This window comes from Salmo salar, chromosome ssa22 (genome assembly GCF_905237065.1).
Source record: "Salmo salar chromosome ssa22, Ssal_v3.1, whole genome shotgun sequence".
Classification (NCBI taxonomy): Eukaryota; Metazoa; Chordata; class Actinopteri; order Salmoniformes; family Salmonidae; genus Salmo; species Salmo salar.
Window position 1 is genome coordinate 19753703 of NC_059463.1, and position 19785 is coordinate 19773487.

The following is a 19785-nucleotide window of genomic DNA, read 5'->3' on the forward strand; positions in this document are numbered from 1 at the left end:
GTCCCAAAGGAACTCTGTGGTCATGCCTTCTTAGCCCCCTCATCTGCATACAAAGACTTTGTGATTATACCCCCTCCTCTCCCTCCCTATCTCCCTCCCTTTTGTTTTTTTTAAACATGCTAATATCCTCCTGTTGCCTAGGTAACTATTATGGAACACCCAAGCCACCGAGCCAGCCCCCTAGTGGGAAAGTGATTACTAGTGATGCTTTGCAAGACAGCCTCCCGGGCTCCCAGCACTCCACTCCCCGACGCACCAAGTCCTACAATGAGATGCAAAATGCTGGAATAGTGCCTGTAGACCTGGAGGAGGACGAGGAACTCCCGGAGATGAACAGTAGCTTAACAGGTAAGAGAGGGAAGGAGAGAGCAAGACAGAGCAAGACATACAGAGAGAGAAACAGAGAGAGAAAGAGACAGAGAGACACACACAGAGAGAGCGAGACCAGGAGAGCGAGACACAGAGAGAGAGCGAGACACAGAGAGAGAGCGAGACACAGAGAGAGAGCGAGACACAGAGAGAGAGCGAGACACAGAGAGAGAGAGAGACACAGAGAGAGAGAGAGACACAGAGAGAGAGAGAGACACAGAGAGAGAGAGACACAGAGAGAGAGACACAGAGAGAGAGAGAGACACAGAGAGAGAGAGAGACACAGAGAGAGAGAGAGACACAGAGCGAGAGAGAGCGACACAGAGTGAGCGAGAGAGAGCGACACAGAGTGAGCGAGAGAGAGCGACACAGAGGGAGCGAGAGAGAGCGACACAGAGGGAGCGAGAGAGAGCGACACAGAGGGAGCGAGAGAGAGCGACACAGAGGGAGCGAGAGAGAGCGACACAGAGGGAGCGAGAGAGAGCGACACAGAGCGAGCGAGAGAGAGCGAGACAGAGAGAGCGACACAGAGCGAGCGAGAGAGTGAGACACAGAGCGAGCGAGAGAGTGAGACACAGAGCGAGCGAGAGAGTGAGACACAGAGCGAGCGAGAGAGTGAGACACAAAGCGAGCGAGAGAGTCAGAGCGAGTTAGAGAGATAGATAGAGAGAGAGAGACACACACGGCGAGAGACACAGAGAGACAGATTTAAACTGCTGGGCTATGGGAAAGGGATACAGGATACAAGTGGTCCTTTTGTGTGGAGAGTGGTTGGTTGGTTGTTTAGTCTACATCCGCCACTGTCTATCTGAAGATAGATAAAATAGTGCCATCTGGCTGCAATAGGAGGCAGAATGTGCAGCGCCCAGGTCTGAAACCAGCTGGTTTCTCTCGGTTTCTGTCTGAAAACGGTTGTTAATGGTGAGTAATAGAACATGATTTGACATGTGCTGTTTGCGAGAACTTGTGAACAGCGGCATGAGGTGTGCTCTTTTTTGGTTATGTGTGTGTTCTTGAGATTTAGTTTTCATCTAACATCTCTGTTTCCTCTTGTTTTTGTATTTGCAATAGATAATAGATATTGTTACAGAAATACTAGGCTTGTGAACACAGGTTAGTCTACATGTATGGGCTACGTGTTGCTGGTTTCCGTGTTGTGATTGCTGTTTGGTGATTGTGTTGTACCTGGTAATGTTCCTTATTCTTCATATAAGAGTGTTGTAAAAGAACTTCATGACACTGTTTGTGTTGAAATGTCAGAAAGCTGTTTTGAAATATCAGCACTCTTAAACAAAGGTACTTTCTTTCCATTCTCCTGCTGTAACCTACTTACATTTGTGATTGGGTCAAATGAACTGACCCTTAAGTCTTCAGCCATGGAGCATGATTCTGTAAATAGTTGTAATGATGTGGGTTTGATTTCAGATGGGACCAAGAGTAGTTGATTTGTTCCCAATGTGTTAGTGTTTGTCTGGGAGGAGAGGAGACGAGAGGCAGTCTGGCCTGGTGTCGGGGGGGGGGTGAGTGACTGAACAGCATCTGCTGACCTCAGAGAGAGGGGGAGGGGCACTCATCTAATCATCACTCTCCTCCAAGAGGTCAGAGGTCAGATCAAGGTCCTCGCTCAGTCAGCCACAACAGTTGGCCAAGTGTGTACATGTTATGAAGGGAAGAGAGGTTCCTTCAGGTCTAAAACTACTAGGCTACATATCAAGGCCGGGTTTGAACAGATATGAGGCCACCAAACTCTAGTGGCATTGCCTCAGAATGTGTGTGTGTGTATTTTGTTTGCACACATGTATTTGTTCTGTGCAAATGACTACGCTTCCCTTTCCTCCTCTCCTCACCACCATCCCCCCCATAGGAGACTCAAGTGAACCCGACGAGCACCCCTCCGTGCGCCCCTACGCCCTACGTGAGAACGCCCCGTCCTACGGTGTGACCAACACGTTGTCATCCACCACGGACGGCTCTCAGCAGACACACACACACCTCAGCCGTCCTCCCACAGAGGAGGATCCCCTGGGACCTCTAGCTGACAACTGGGAGATGGCCTACACCGAGAACGGAGAGGTCTACTTTATAGAGTACGTACCCTACCGGATGTACACCCTATACCCTGCCCTATGTACCCTTACCATACACCGAGAATGGAGAGGTCTACTTAATAGAGTATGTACCCAATAACATAACCTACACCCCGTAACACACCATACAGTGGGGCAAAAAAGTATTTAGTCAGCCACCAATTGTGCAAGTTCTCCCACTTAAAAAGATGAGAGAGGCCTGTAATTTTCATCATAGGTACACTTCAACTATGACAGACAAAATGAGAAGAAAAAAAATCCAGAAAATCACATTGTAGGATTTTTTATGAATTTATTTGCAAATTATGGTGAAAAATAATAAGTATTTGGTCAATAACAAAAGTTTATCTCAATACTTTGTTATATACCCTTTGTTGGCAATGACACAGGTCAAACGTTTTCTGTAAGTCGTCACAAGGTTTTCACACACTGTTGCTGGTATTTTGGCCCATTCCTCCATGCAGATCTCCTCTAGAGCAGTGATGTTTTAGGGCTGTCGCTGGGCAACACGGACTTTCAACTCCCTCCAAAGATTTTCTATGGGGTTGAGATCTGGAGCCTGGCTAGGCCACTCCAGGACCTTGAAATGCTTCTTATGAAGCCACTCCTTCGTTGCCCGGGCGGTGTGTTTGGGACCATTGTCATGCTGAAAGACCCAGCCACGTTTCGTCTTCAATGCCCTTGCTGATGGAAGGAAGTTTTCACTCAAAATCTCACGATACATGGCCCCATTCATTCTTTCCTTTACACGGATCAGTCGTCCTGGTCCCTTTGCAGAAAAACAGCCCCAAAGCATGATGTTTCCACCCCCATGCTTCACAGTAGGTATGGTGTTCTTTGGATGCAACTCAGCATTCTTTGTCCTCCAAACACGACAAGTTCAGTTTTTACCAAAAAGTTATATTTTGGTTTCATCTGACCATATGACATTCTCCCAATCCTCTTCTGGATCATCCAAATGCTCTCTAGCAAACTTCAGACGGCCTGGACATGTACTGGCTTAAGCAGGGGGACACGTCTGGCACTGCAGGATTTGAGTCCCTGGCGGCGTAGTGTGTTACTGATGGTAGGCTTTGTTACTTTGGTCCCAGCTCTCTGCAGGTCATTCACTAGGTCCCCCCGTGTGGTTCTGGGATTTTTGCTCACCGTTCTTGTGATCATTTTGACCCCACGGGGTGAGATCTTGCGTGGAGCCCCAGATCGAGGGAGATTATCAGTGGTCTTGTATGTATTCCATTTCCTAATAATTGCTCCCACAGTTGATTTCTTCAAACCAAGCTGCTTACCTATTGCAGATTCAGTCTTCCCAGCCTGATGCAGGTCTACAATTTTGTTTCTGGTGTCCTTTGACAGCTCTTTGGTCTTGGCCATAGTGGAGTTTGGAGTGTGACTGTTTGCCGTTGTGGACAGGTGTCTTTTATACTGATAACAAGTTCAAACAGGTGCCATTAATACAGGTAACGAGTGGAGGACAGAGGAGCCTCTTAAAGAAGAAGTTACAGGTCTGTGAGAGCCAGAAATCTTGCTTGTTTGTAGGTGACCAAATACTTATTTTCCACCATAATTTGCAAATAAATTCATTAAAAATCCTACAATGTGATTTTCTGGATTAGTTTTTTTCTCATTTTTTCTGTCATAGTTGAAGTGTACCTATGATGCAAATTACAGGCCTCTCTCATCTTTTTAAGTGGGAGAACTTGCACAATTGGTGGCTGACTAAATACTTTTTTGCCCCACTGTATAACATATCCTACACCCCGTAACACACCATCTAACATATCTTATACCCCGTAACACACCATCTAACATATCCTACACCCCGTAACACACCATCTAACATAGCCTACACCCCGTAACACACCATCTAACATATCTTATACCCCGTAACACACCATCTAACATATCCTACACCCCGTAACACACCATCTAACATAGCCTACACCCCGTAACACACCATCTAACATAGCCTACACCCCGTAACACACCATCTAACATAGCCTACACCCCGTAACACACCATCTAACATAGCCTACACCCCGTAACACACCATCTAACATATCTTACACCCCGTAACACACCATCTAACATAGCCTACACCCCGTAACACACCAGCTAACATAGCCTACACCCCGTAACACACCAGCTAACATAGCCTACACCCCGTAACACACCATCTAACATAGCCTACACCCCGTAACACACCATAATAGTATTTCAGTTAGTATCTTCTCAAGAAAATATTGTGCTTCCACTTTCCATCTTTTTTTGAGTAAAGACTATTCCTTTTTATCCCTCTCATTGTTTCATGTTATGTGTATATTGGTTGTATGGTTGTTACGATTTTTAATGTTGTTTTTTATTGTAGAACCCTGACTGACTGATTGTAGAACCCTGACTGACTGATTGTAGAACCCTAACTGACTGATTGTAGAACCCTAACGTGAACCTTTAATACATTGGAAGTTGTGATACTTGCCTTTAGCATTGAGTCTGATTTACTTCACAGTGTGTATCATATTTAGCCGTGGAAGTGAGGATGTTTTTCAGACAGTGAGTGTGTGATGACTTCCCAGTCAGAACAATGTGGCTGTCTGGCTGTCTGACACTGTCTTGTGTGTCTATCTATAGCCACAACACAAAGACCACATCCTGGATCGACCCCCGGTGCCTGAACAAACCTCCCAAACCCCTGGAAGAATGTGAAGACGACGGTATGTCCACCACAGACTGTGTGTGTGTGTGTTTGTGCATGCATGTGTGTGTGTCGGGGAAATTGTGTATTCACTGTCTTGTTTGTTTGTCTGTTGTTGACTCATTTGTTTGTGTGGAGAGGGAACCGTGCAGAATCAGATGCATGTCTGTCAGATCAATTGTTCAACGAGTGGCCTGCAGATGGCACACTTGAGCCACCGTAATGTAACTTGAGATGAGATGAGACACGTTAATATTCTGATCTCGTGTGCTGCCTGACTGCCAGCCTGCGCTCACGTCTGAGCAAGACGCCCCCCGGCAGCCTGAAGGACTGACTGGATCATTCGCATCATCTATCATAAATAAATAATGTACCTTGTCCAACAGAGGAGTGTCCGCCCACCCACCCACACAAAACACTAGCGTTTCAAATGCCTCTCCCCTCCCCTCCTCTCACCCGCTGCCATGTGTCCTCTCAATGTGTTCTGTGGTCCTTGTATTGAGATATCTCTATAAGTTCTATCCTCTCAAGTTGCTGCTAGAGGACACATAGGATAGAGATATATGATTCATATTGTCAAGCATATGGTGCATGAACTAGAATTCCTATTTAGTGGCAGCTGTTTTCACCCACCCCAATCTCAGATGGTCCATATTAAAATGTACAGGTAACTGCCAAAATACAGGAAACACCAACATAATGTTTCTTAATAGGGCGTTGGGCCACCATGAGCCAGAACATTTTCAATGCACCTTGGCATAGATTCTACAAGTGTCTGGAACTCGATTGAAAGAATGTGACACCATTCTTCCATGAGAAATTCCATCATTTAGTGTTTTGTTGATGGTGGTGGAAAACGCTGTCTCAGGCACCGCTCCAGAATCTCCCGGAAGTGTTCAATTAGGTTGATATCTGGTGACTGAGACACACGCACACACACACACACACACACACACACACACACACACACACACACACACACACACACACACACACACACACACACACACACACACACACACACACAAACCTTTAAACCCCCTATGTCCCTTTGAGACCCCTCTTTCAAAGTCATTGAGATCTCTTCTAGCCATGGTAGCCAAAATAATGGGAAACTGGGTATTTTTATACATGACCCAAAGCATAATGGGATGCTTACTTAACTTAGGAACCACACCTGTGTGGAAGCAGCTGTTTTCAATATACTTTGTATCCTTGATTTACTCAAGTGTTTATTTCACTTTGGCAGTTACCTGTATGTCTGTGTGTAGGGTATGACTCATTTATTTCACATAAATGCACCTACAGTACAGTATGATACAGTGCCACCCAATGGTGAAGTAGAAAGCTCTTCAGAGCTATGTTCTTTGTGCTTAACGTTATTGTACAGACTGTGGCTAATATAGAGCGATGAGCTATTGTCATGGTGCATGTAGGGATTTAGTATAGATTTACACCTTACAAACCATTTGAGCTAATTAGTCACGGTTAGCAGTCATGATTCCGGACACATTATGTTTTTTTACAGTGTATGGAGCCAAATGTTGCTGCTCCCTCGGCTTGCTTGAGGCTTAAATAAAAAAATCAATCGCTAACCCTCTGCCGCTCTCACTCTCTTTCTCTCCCCCCTCTCACTCTCCTCTCCTCCCTCGGTTCCTCCACCCATGGTCTGCTGGTGTTCTCCTGGAGAAGAAGGGGTACACACAGAAGAGATGGACAGTGAGCTAGGTAGGCCTGTCTCTCCTTCCCCCTCTCCCCTGCTGTGTCTTATGGGAAACCTGTCTAGTGTATTTGACAACGTCACCCTGGCTTATTACAGCGTAATCAAACGCTTTATAACACCTGGGCTGTAACACCTGTACATGTAATCAAACGCTTTATAACACCTGGGCTGTGAAAGACTGAAAGACGTGTGTGCGTTCACCTACATTCCCGTGTGTCTGCTGATCAGGCAGTTCTTACCGTGTTAATGCACTCGCCCGGCCAGCCAGCATGCAGTAATACAGAGAGAACCATTCACGAGGGGCACATTGTCATGATGATCATTTCCTAATGGGCCTCTCATTCAAATGGACCTCTCACTCTCAAGCCGCATCATTCCATCCACTGTTGCTCATATTATAACAGAGAGCACTTTACCCACCACTGTCTGCCGGTGCATCAGTCTCTGGAGCCAGAGGGAGGCTAACAGCCATGGCTCTGAGATGGGCTCTGATAACTGCTGCCTACTATTTTATTTCAATGGTGAATGCATCGGTGAATAGTCCCAGTTCTCGAGAGTCATCAGTGTCTGAAGATTTTTGTTCTAGGCTGTTGATCAGATGGCTCTTTTTGAACAAATCTAACGCAATGGTAAGTCTTAGGACTGGTGCTGGTGCTATAGGTTGGTGGGGGTGTCAGAAATATTTTTGCTATTTTCACAACCAGAATTATAGCCGCAGGAGCTGGCGGTGGCTTGAAAGGGCTGAGTTCTGATGAATAAACAAGATGGTGTGTCGAGGCTTGACCACCTCACTGGCCGTTCAGAACGTGCTCCATGGTAAATATATGGTTGCTTCAAGTTGTGTATTTACAGTATTTTATTTATTGTATTGTCATCAACTCCAATTCCAATGTTAGTCCGTTCTTGCCTACTTTGTTATAAAGCCGACAGAAACAAAATAAAGAAATGTCAGCCTATCCCATATTTGCTCAATATGTTGAACATGTTTGCACTCCACATTGTTCTAAGTGATTGCATGTCTTCAATGTGGAAATATATTGTTAACATAGCATTCACACTGATAGAGGACTACTGTAAAATGCATTATCTGAGCCATGGACATACAAAACGTCGTCAATAAGCAATATTACATTTACTATTGATAAGACCTAAAAAGTCTGTCTAAATACAGTTACAGGCACCATAATTGCTCCCCGTGCTCATATAATATTATGCCTAAGACAGCGTAGACTATGGAGGGTTTTACGCACATCCAAACTTTTCTCAAAAGCTGGAAAAAGATCCAAAATAAAGAAAAAGCGGGAATGTCCGCTCATCATTATACTCCTCCAAAATATAGATAGATCGATCCTACCATCACTGTTGATATGGCCGGTAGTGACTTTGCCACGTGAAAGGTAAACAAACAAACAGGCAAGTATAGCCTACAAGCAGATTCAGCGCCACAGACAACGATCAGAATTCACACAATTTGACTGAACAAACGAAAGTAGAAAATGCGTTTTTTGACAAAATGATCAACTAAAAACAATAAGCAGTCTTTTTAAATAACTTGATATTCCCAAAAAGGTTGAGTTCAAACTTCTCACAGAAGCTGGACAAACATAATGTTTAAAGGCCCAATGCAGCTGTTTTCATATCAATATCAAATAATTTCTGGGTAACAATAAGTACATTACTGTAACATATTTCCATTAAAATGGGCAAAAGTAGCTTTTTAGTAAACTATTTCTCAAACAACAATTTTGCTAGGATTGCCCGGGAGTGGTCTAGCTGTTGTTGGCAGGGAGGTTTGGAACTCTCTTTGTTATTGGTCTATTAACCAATCAACTTACCACATGGTGATGTCACCATGGAAAGCCGAAACTCCCGCCCATGCAAACCTACTGATTGGAAGGTCTGGTATAGATTATGTTCTCAACCAGCAACTATCAGGAAATAACAGTGATCACATTTTTTCACACATTTGCAGTGTTCGTTCCATCAGATTTTGTACAATATGATATATACTGCTCAAAAAAATAAAGGGAACACTTAAACAACACATCGTAGATCTGAATGAAAGAAATAATCTTATTAAATACTTTTTTCTTTACATAGTTGAATGTGCTGACAACAAAATCACACAAAAATAATCAATGGAAATCCAATTTATCAACCCATGGAGGTCTGGATTTGGAGTCACACTCAAAATTAAAGTGGAAAACCACACTACAGGCTGATCCAACTTTGATGTAATGTCCTTAAAACAAGTCAAAATGAGACTCAGTAGCGTGTGTGGCCTCCACGTGCCTGTATGACCTCCCTACAACGCCTGGGCATGCTCCTGATGAGGTGGCGGATGGTCTCTTGAGGGATCTCCTTCCAGACCTGGACTAAAGCATCCGCCAACTCCTGGACAGTCTGTGGTGCAACGTGGCGTTGGTGGATGGAGCGAGACATGATGTCCCAGATGTGCTCAATTGGATTCAGGTCTGGGGAACGGGCGGGCCAGTCCATGGCATCAATGCCTTCGTCTTGCAGGAACTGCTGACACACTCCAGCCACATGAAGTCTAGCATTGTCTTGCATTAGGAGGAACCCAGGGCCAACCGCACCAGCATATGGTCTCACAAGGTGTCTGAGGATCTCATCTCAGTACCTAATGGCAGTCAGGCTACCTCTGGCGAGCACATGGAGGGCTGTGCGGCCCCCCAAAGAAATGCCACCCCACACCATGACTGACCCACCGCCAAACCGGTCATGCTGGAGGATGTTGCGGGCAGAAGAACGTTCTCCACAGCGTCTCCAGACTCTGTCACGTCTGTCACATGTGCTCAGTGTGAACCTGCTTTCATCTGTGAAGAGCACAGGGCGCCAGTGGCGAATTTGCCAATCTTGGTGTTCTCTGGCAAATGCCAAACGTCCTGCACGGTGTTGGGCTGTAAGCACAACCCCCACCTGTGGACGTCGGGCCCTCATACCACCCTCATGGAGTCTGTTTCTGACCGTTTGAGCAGACACATGCACATTTGTGGCCTGCTGGAGGTCATTTTGCAGGGCTCTGGCAGTGCTTCTCCTGCTCCTCCTTGCACAAAGGCGGAGGTAGCGGTCCTGCTGCTGGGTTGTTGCCCTCCTACGGCCTCCTCCACGTCTCCTGATGTACTGGCCTGTCTTCTGGTAGCGCTTCCATGCTCTGGACACTACGCTGACAGACACAGCAAACCTTCTTGCCACAGCTCGCATTGATGTGCCATCCTGGAAGAGCTGCACTACCTGAGCCACTTGTGTGGGTTGTAGACTCCGTCTCATGCTACCACTAGAGTGAAAGCACCGCCAGCATTCAAAAGTGACCAAAACATCAGCCAGGAAGCATAGGAACTGAGAAGTGGTCTGTGGTCCCCACCTGCTGAACCACTCCTTTATTGGGGGTGTCTTGCTAATTGCCTATAATTTCCACCTGTTGTCTATTCCATTTGCACAACAGCATGTGAAATGTATTGTCAATCAGTGTTGCTTCCTAAGTGGACAGTTTGATTTCACAGAAGTGTGATTGACTTGGAGTTACATTGTGTTGTTTAAGTGTTCCCTTTATTTTTTTGAGCAGTGTATAAAACAATTTTGACTGCACTGGGCCTTTAATAAAACATTAGTGACGTACATAAGACTAGTGTGTGCACCTCCGCTGGAAAAAATCTATTCTACAACCAAATCCATTACGCTAAGACCAGCTTTTGGTCGGTCTTAAGTATCCCACACCTCAGTGCCAGCAAGCTGATGTTAGACAGGTAAATTGCCGAACCTGGTGGAAAATGCCAGTGCACCAATTTTTACATGACGAAATTGCAAACTAAGGTGTGTTTGACATTTGTGCCTCAGCAGCAGCCGAAAATAGAGCCCAGAGACTGATTTAGACTGGGGAACCAGGTGTGTGCAATACCAGGTCAATCCGTGATATCAGTTGATCAATGAATTGCCAAGGAGTAGTGCACCCCTGGGTTAAGGTTAGGTCTGAGCTAAGTGAGGGTAAGCTGATCCTAGACCAGTGTTTTGCCTCTGATATGGTCTCCTCCATGTTGTGAACAGCAGCCAGCCCAGGAGAGGAGCATCCCTTCTTCATACCACTGCTCAGATTGGATGAACACAGTCAATATGTATCGATTGTGAAATCCGATACATGGAGAAAAAGGCAATTACTCCAGTTGTGTATAGGACAGCAGATGTATGGCCTCGATTGTGCAACCCCTCGCTCAGGAGAAATCAAATAGTCAGGAAGACCGAATGAGATGCAAACAGTTTAATAGGCAATTTGTCACCCGAGTCCCCCTTGAACTGGAGTGTGCATGGGCGTCGACCGGGGAACGTGGAGCAGGGAGCTCTTTTGGATAGGTGTTAGATTGGTCCCACTGCAGCCACTCAGTATCAGCAAGGCCAGTTGTGACATGAGGGCTTTGGCATCTAGCGATAATATCACACAGATCTCCTTTAGGAATACAGCCACTCTGGTGTGAAATAAGGTGAGTGATTAGAATTTACAGGCAGGTGCTACTGGCTCAAGGTTGACTGTTTCCCTTCAGAACATCTGAGAAAAATAAACCCTAGTCTGTGTATTGTGAATGATCCGAACACAACACCCCTTTAATTCCTTGCCTTCACTCTCCCGGCTTAACACCTTGCCTCCACATCCTCTAAAGCTGGTTGAGGGGTAGTTAGTGTACACCACTCGTCAGAATATAGACTGAGATATAATAAACTGGGGCTAATGACATGCAGCGCTGACAATGCACAGCAGACAGTCACAGACATCTGTATGTAACCAATTACAGCCCTCTGACATGTCTCTATACATTTAGCATTTTAGTCATTTAGCAGACACTTGCCTTACAGGAGCAATTAGGGTTAAGTGCCTTGCTCAAGGGAACATCAGCAGATTTTTCACCTAGTCGTCCCGGGGATTCAAACCAGTGACCTTTCGGTTACTGGCCCAATGCTCTAACCGTTAGGCTACCTGCTGCCTTCATAGCCATTAGTACAGTAGCTAGCTAACTAGCTCTGTCTCAGCTGTTTTAATCACACTGCTCCGTATACTGAGAATGTATCAATGTAGCAGCCTTTACGGCTGAGTAGTCCATGTCTAGATCCAATCAGTCCTGATTTATGGCTGTGTTGTCAGGCCATTCATGGCAGTCTTGTCAGGCCACGCTGAGCATTGATGTCAGGGCAAATAAACGTGTCTGAAAGAAAGGCTTCTTGAGGAGAATGCATCCTTAATGAATTAGACCACAGTGAGTAATACAGGATCAAGGACATCCAGTTCGTGACGGTCTCCAATGCCATGGTGACATAGACAGTGGTAAACCAATCAAGGACAACACTGAATACCATTCTACACATGCCTACATCAAGGATGTCAGTCGCATTATACGTCAGATTCCCTTACTGCCATGAACATATAGAAAACATTTCTTCACCGTGACATTTTTAAACTGCAACCCACAATAGAAACCCTGTCCACATTTAGACCACCAGATCCTCTTCTCCATCTGGGCGCGGGGTTGATCGTGATTGGTCAAAGCCCCCCTGTAGTTCTTTATCTGATGTGTTAAATGTCAGCCGTGTCCTGCCAGGAGCCAAGAGCCAGGTCCACACAGCTTCTCTAGTGTTGTTCACTCCCAGGTGACTGACAGGCTGTGTGTGGTAGGAAAAGGTCTTTATGACACCATCTCTAACATCCTGCCTTTTCCACCTCTCTCTATGTCCCATCCAGAGCTGCCAACAGGCTGGGAGAAAATAGAGGACCCAGTCTATGGGCTTTACTATGTGGAGTAAGTAGTGACACACACCTTCGGATGTCTCTGTTGCCTGTCTCACTACCTCACTGTACTGTACATTCAGAATGCATTTGACACTGTGCAGTGGCCCAGAATATGCAAAACACCATCAAATGCAGTATACCAGACGGCTGTTATTTTGGTCTAGTCTGTTATGGTAAAAATAGGCCATTTGTTGCTGTCATGATCATTTAGAAACATGTAATTTCTCATCTAGTGGGAGACCCTTGGGCCTGTGCATTAATATGAATGCATTCATATGTTTTGATGTTGTTCAAAGCAATACCTTAGAGGCAGAGGCACAGTTTTTTTTTTGTCTGAGATTTTTCAATATATATTATTCCTATTTTTTTCCTGTTTACTGCATAATTTCCCAGCATGTTTCTGTACTGTTTGAAGTGTAATTTCCTTACGGTGCGGTGTACTGCTCTCCTAATTCCCTGCTGGGTTTGTGGTATGACGTGTTTTGGTGGTGTTGTTAACCTCCTGAAGCAGTGTACTTTAGTGATTGTGTGATGCTGTTGATATTCAGGCCTCATCGTCTCTGTCTCGTCGGCTCCAACAGAGCACTGTCTGTACCAGACTTGACTTCCCTGACTTAAGCCCTGGCTCCTGGAGCATTGGCCACCAGAGACTTTTTTTCTAATTGTGTGTTGTGTTAACTCCCTCACCACTGCCTCTCTGTATCTCTTTCTTTCTCCCTCTCCATCCTTTGCCTCACCTTTTTGGCTTACTTCTGTTCTTCTTTCTCTCATACACATTTATTTCCTGTCATCATCCCCCTTGTTCTCTTTTTTTCTTTTGCTGACTCCAATGAATTATCTTTCTACTTTCCTGTTTCGTTGTCCTAATTTGTCCTCCATCCCTCCCTCTCTTCCTCCCTCTCTCAGTCACATCAACAGAAAGACCCAGTATGAGAACCCTATACTGGAAGCTAAGCGGCGGAAGCAGCTCGAGCAACAGCAGCCACCAGAAGGTGAGCGCTACATCCGAGGTTCGTTTCCAGCCCCGCCGGGCGTCATTTCTTTCTTTCTCCATGTCTGTGGTCGTGTCTGTCTGTCCTTCTGCCCTGCTTTCTTCTCTTTATGATTTGCTATCGAGAGACCATAAAGGCATACCTATGATTTATTTTAATGACCTTGAAAATAGTTTTTTTATTTTTTATTGATTTGGCAATGTTTTAAGTGTCACTGATACCCTCTAAAGTATTTGTGCTAATATGAATGATTTTATACATCTACAGGTCTAGGTAAGTTTTTTTTGGTTTGACAATAATATATTAAAAGTCTGTTACAGCAATGAAAATGTATCACCATATGATAGTTATAATATTTCTGGGTCTTGTTCTCCTAGTGAAAAGCATTTCAGGACATATGCTTTAGGTCTCTTTAGTCTACACAGTACGCTATGTATGTATTTGAACAGTGATGCAAAAATGTTACATTTGGCTCTGTCCTCCAGCATTTTGCTGAAATATAGAGACAAATTAAAAAGTTTAGCATCACTGTCCAAATACATACTGGACGTAAGGAAGTGTATGTAGAATGTCCTCCACATTTCCTCTCTTCATGCAGGTCACACCACTAGGAACCTGCCTATTGGTCCACGCTCTGCCCACTCAGCTAAATGTGCTTCTGACTTGATTACCTACCTGCTGACCTTTTCTCCTTTAAGCTTAATATCTCTTTACGCTCAATATCTATGACTTTTACGCTTTCATTGATTGAATCTTGATGCTGAGAATATTAATGAAGACTTAATCCTCCAATACACTACACAGTGAGGCTGCCGTTTTGATCGATCAGAGATTGTATTACATGGTATTACTTTAATCGGCAGCCATTGTGGCTCAATGCAGTACAGTAGTTTTCAAGCCACCCATTGTGGTGAACCATAAGGATCACTGTAACTGTACAGACACCAGAGACAGGAGTGTGCCCTTTGCTGTTCCAGAATGGATAGAGGATGCCACCCTGGCTGGTGCCCCGCTGGCCAGCTATACCGCCAACCACCAGGAGACCTACAGGGACACCCAAGCCAGACCCCCACTGCCGCCCCTCATCGGGCCAAAACGTGAGTCCTGGTCTGGTCAATATCCTAGTTTTGTGAGGTTATTGGTCCATTTTTGTTTGCGACATTGTGGATGTGTACCCTCATCACGTGCCTCTCTCTATCTTGCTCTCCTCTCTCACTCCTCTCACTCGCCTCTCTCACTCTCACTCACTCACGCTCTGTCTTTCTCCATCTCTGTAAGCTCAGGCCCCTGACCGGCGCTGCCCAAAGCAACTCAAGGCCTTGAGATTCCACCACACAAATCTCTCTTTTTACCCAGCTCTTTTAAGTCACCCTGCTTTCAAGTTCCTACACCCACTTCTCTTTTGTAAAAAATAAATAAATACAAAAAAAAAAAAAATCCTCCTCAATATTACTGCATTGGTCTGCCTCTTGTGTCTTGAATTATTTGAAGGCAAACACAAGGACACTGGCTGACTCCAAGGGTAATACATTTTTCATTGTATGCATAAGCTGTACTCCTCCCCCATGTAAGTGTAGCATCTGCGGTTTGTTAGTCACTCTCCAATCCCTCGCGGCCATCTTCCCTGCTTTAATGTCTCCCTTTTCATTCCACCCGCTTCCTTCCACAGTCAATATATCACTTCAATAAACTCTGAATATCCCACTCCATCTCTCATATAAACTCTGTGAACATTTGTCCAACTGACAGCATGACTGGAGCCAGTCATAGTAGAAGAGACCGAGGGCTTGGATCTAGATTACAGACCCCAGACTCTAGCAGTTCTTATTTCATAAGACCGACTCGGGTGTCCATTTGCCTAAGCTATATGAGTCTGCCAACTCCATGTCTAGACTCCAGAGTGTACCAGAGTAGAGAGAGTTCAGTGCTGTCTTGGTCTCTATACACTGTCTTGGTCTCTATACAGTGTCTTGGTCTCTATACAGTGTCTTGGTCTCTATACAGTGTCTTGGTCTACATACAGTGTCTTGGTCTACATACACTGGCAGTCTTGGTGGCACGCTCGGCTATTACGCATAAGCTTAGAAACATCTGTTTCTAAATCACTGGGAATTAGTCTGACAATAACCCCGCACACACACTCACAAACACACACTTCCTTCCCATCCTAGTGTCAAGCCTTGAAAAGCTGTTTTAAACTGATGGCTGCCGTGTATATAGAACTGTACCACAGTGTCATCATACACTTTCAGAATTGACAGTGAATATTATTTTACTACTTATCTAACCATGCTGCCAGACCCAGATAAAATCCTGGGTTTTACCCAATAGTGTAGCACTCTATAGGGCATAGCAGCCCCCACAGACTGGGGCCAGGTCATGGGATTTACCCATAGGATTACCCCTATTCTCAGGCACAACCAGGCTGCTGCCCCCTAGCTCTTGGAATCCCTCTTAGCCTAATTAATCTATCGATCTTAATCAGTCCCTTTATGATTAATGGAGCTCATCAAACCAACACATCTCTTATCGAGCACTCACTGATCCGGAGCCAAGACTGTTTAGGGTAACCCCTCCTCCTTTGGCTAGCACAGCACATGAGATCAACGGGTCCTTATGAAAGGTGTGTAAGGCTTATGTGTGTGTGTTCCCCAGGAGGGAAGCCCTTCTTCACGAGGAACCCGGCGGAGCTGAAGGGAACCTTTATCAACACCAAACTAAGGAAGAGCCACCGAGGGTTCGGCTTCACCGTAGTCGGGGGCGACGAGCCTGATGAGTTCCTTCAGATCAAGAGTCTGGTTCTGGACGGGCCTGCTGCCGTCGACGGCAAAATGGAGACAGGTGGGCCTCCGCTCTGTCGTTCCGTGTCATTATTAAGAGGTGGTCACCAACTCTTTGAGAGCTACAGAGGCTTCTGTTCCAACCCTGCACTAAAACAGTTGACTTATCAAGGTTGGTTGATTAACTGAAGCTGGTGCTCTCCTGGTAGGTGACCACTGAATGGTGTAGGTGTTATAGTGTAGTGTAGGTGTTCTAATTGAGCAATAGACAGTTCAAGTGTTACTTCCATGATTTCAGTTTGTGACATGGAGCTAATTATCCAACATTAATTTCACCTTCTCTTCCCCTAGGTGACGTGATCGTGAGTGTCAATGACACGTGCGTGCTGGGCTACACCCACGCTCAGGTGGTGAAGGTCTTCCAGTCCATCCAGATTGGCTCCATAGTCAACCTGGAGCTGTGCCGCGGCTACCCCCTGCCCTTTGACCCAGACGACCCCAACACTAGCCTGGTGACCTCCGTGGCCATCGTGGACAAGGAGCCTATCATCATCAACGGCCAGGAGAGCTACGACTCTCCGTCCAGCCACGGCAGCCAGACCGGAGGCCCCATTAATGGGATGAGAGAGTCAGGACCCCACAGCCCCTCCTCTGCCGAGGTGGCGTCCAACGGCTCGCACAGTTACCCCAGCGACTCGGTGACGCTGGCGTCGTCCATAGCGACGCAGCCGGAGCTGATCACAGTGCACATGGAGAAGGGAGACAAAGGCTTTGGGTTCACCATCGCAGACAGCCCTGCAGGGGGAGGACAGAGGGTCAAACAGATCGTAGACTACCCCCGCTGCAGGGGCCTGAAGGAGGGGGACATTATTGTGGAGGTGAACAAGAGGAACGTCCAGAGCATGAGCCACAACCAGGTGGTGGACCTGCTCAGCAAGTGCCCCAAAGGAAGTGAGGTCACCATGCTGGTGCAGAGAGGTGGAGGTAAGACATAGACACAGTAAACCGGCCACAACATGCAAAGTTTTGAGTTCAGGTTGGCAAGCTTTCCTCTTACTCCCGCCTCTTCTCTCCGTCTCCATTTTCAGGAATCTGGAAGATGATAAAACATATTTTGGTTGGATAAGGTTTAATGACACGCTCCGGAACTTTGGGTTGAATGTGTAGTTCATACATGCATAATCTATTAGCCACGACAAATAAGGTTTTGAAGTCTAGGAGATCAGGAAATATGTTTTTTTGGACACATATTTAACCCCTTATTTTTGTTGGCACAAAACTACCTCTATACTTCCATTCGTTTGTATGGGTTAACTTCAGACGAGTCCTGTATTAGTTTGTAGCTCAAACGCTTTGGACGCTACAGACAGAAGGTGGCACATCAGTCCCTTGACATGTGGGGGTGGTAGAGCAAAACGGAAAACACCACTGTGAGAGTCTCTACATTCCATAGAGTAGTTTATAGGCCAAACCGTTCGGACGCTACGGACGTTTTTTTGAGAAGACCGATTTTCGGGATGTCTCATGGTCTGATAAACACCGCTGTAGCTCGGCCACCTTCCACCGCAGATGCGGAAGGGCGACATAGCTTATACTGACATATTTTGATGGGGATTTTTTTATCATGTCACTTAGATTGATGCACCGGTGCGTCAATAGACTCTTAAGGATAGGTTATCCCTAAAACAACACAAAAGAGAAAGTTACGTTATTGAGATATAATTGTGGTGTCTCATTTTTTTTCCATCCTAGCTTTGTGTGTATGTGTGTGTGTCCATGAGCGTTTGTGTTTGTGCTTGCGAGCGTGCAGATTCGACTGTGTCTGTGTTGTATGAGAACTCGGGACAGGATTTTGACTAGGTGTATGATTGGAAAAACGGTCTCATAAAAGAGCTGAAGAGAAGACTCAGTGTATGAGGGGGATGATTGAATTTTGGTCTCACTCCAATCCCCAGACAGACAGTACCCACTACCCAGAACACACCTCCACAAAGAGCCCTGACTCACACTGAGAGAGACATGTAATTGGAAAGTTTTCACTGAGACAGAGCGGTCTGAACTGGCATTGGAAGTTCTCGGAATTATTCATTTGTGGAATTGAAGGACCTGAACATCCGTCCTGTAATGCTGAGTGTTGAGGAACGGACCAGGACATTGACTGGGTGCTCTGCTTTCACAAATGGCTCCGTTCCTCTCCCTGTCTTGCTTTATTAATGGCCACCATTAGTCTGAGGGGGTTGTGTACAAGCCCATAAAACGCTACAGCCATAATGTTCCGCTTTTTATGGATTGTCAATAAAACAAAATGTTTGTGCGTTTAACAGAGACTCCCTGGACCAGAGAGTGGAGAGATGGGTGGGCGGGACAGTTAGAGAGGATCATTCCTCAATGTGTCATGGATGGAAGACAGAGCTGATATGAAAGCTCTTTTTACTGCTGCTGTCTATTTCTTTAGAGCAAAGCAGAGACATACTGTTGCTCTATACAGAGTGTACCACTACTCTCTGGAAAGCAGAGGACTACTCAGCAGAGGATTGCTTCGGCAAGTTACCATGAAAACGTGGTGAACCTATTGACTCATGAGTGTCATGTATGCGTAGTACAAATATTAACAATTCTCTTTCTCTATGGTTCATTCACATACTTCATTCGTCTCATATTGAGCACTCTTCTCTCAGTGGGTGCTACACGTCATAAAGCGCTGTTCTCTCAGTGGGTGCTACATGTCATAAAGCGCTGTTCTCTCAGTGGGGGCTACATGGCATAAAGCGCTGTTCTCTCAGTGGGTGCTACATGTCATAAAGCGCTGTTCTCTCAGTGGGTGCTACATGGCATAAAGCGCCGTTCTCTCAGTGGGTGCTACATGGCATAAAGCGCCGTTCTCTCAGTGGGTGCTACATGGCATAAAGCGCCGTTCTCTCAGTGGGTGCTACATGGCATAAAGCGCAGTTCTCTCAGTGGGTGCTACATGTCATAAAGCGCTGTTCTCTCGGTGATCATTGCTCAGTCTGAGCTCTGCTCTGGGGTTGTGTGTGTGTGGATCAGACAGCTAAGATATTGCCTGCCCCACGCAGACAGCAGGATTAATTACTCTCTGCTCTGCGCTCCTCAGGCCTGGCCGCTAATTGGGGGGTCTGATATCAGCATCCCTCCTCTCCCTCTTTTGCCTTTTCGCTTGCTCTATTTCTCTCTCTCTCTCTCTCTCTGGGCATGAGAGTGTCACCAGTCAGTCCAAACAGCCAATTACAAGCCTTTGACAGGGAGCCAGAGGAAAACTCTAATTGGCAGAGATCTGCCCCCTCACTCTCCTCCTCCTCCTCCTTTCCCATCCCCCCTTCCAGTGTGTAC

General features: G+C 45.8%; 1 protein-coding gene across 11 annotated transcripts in view; it reads left to right on the forward strand.

Annotated features, from left to right (window-relative positions):
• The window catches only part of LOC106583030 (membrane-associated guanylate kinase, WW and PDZ domain-containing protein 1), a 198412-nt gene that overhangs the window by 151345 nt on the left and 27282 nt on the right, over positions 1 to 19785 (forward strand). For 5 of the 11 annotated variants that reach the window (XM_014166771.2, XM_014166774.2, XM_014166772.2 and 2 more), the window contains 10 exons: positions 142 to 348; positions 1441 to 1482; positions 2234 to 2456; positions 5085 to 5167; positions 6841 to 6876; positions 12618 to 12675; positions 13572 to 13675; positions 14635 to 14754; positions 16313 to 16498; positions 16789 to 17421. In XM_014166771.2, the coding sequence (XP_014022246.1) occupies positions 142 to 348; positions 1441 to 1482; positions 2234 to 2456; positions 5085 to 5167; positions 6841 to 6876; positions 12618 to 12675; positions 13572 to 13675; positions 14635 to 14754; positions 16313 to 16498; positions 16789 to 17421 (1692 nt within the window). Of the gene's footprint in view, positions 1 to 141; positions 349 to 1088; positions 1291 to 1440; positions 1483 to 2233; positions 2457 to 5084; positions 5168 to 6840; positions 6877 to 12617; positions 12676 to 13571; positions 13676 to 14634; positions 14755 to 16312; positions 16499 to 16788; positions 17422 to 19785 lie in introns of those variants that run through there. The other 6 variants (XM_014166775.2, XM_045705606.1, XM_014166780.2 and 3 more) reach the window with 4 other exon arrangements.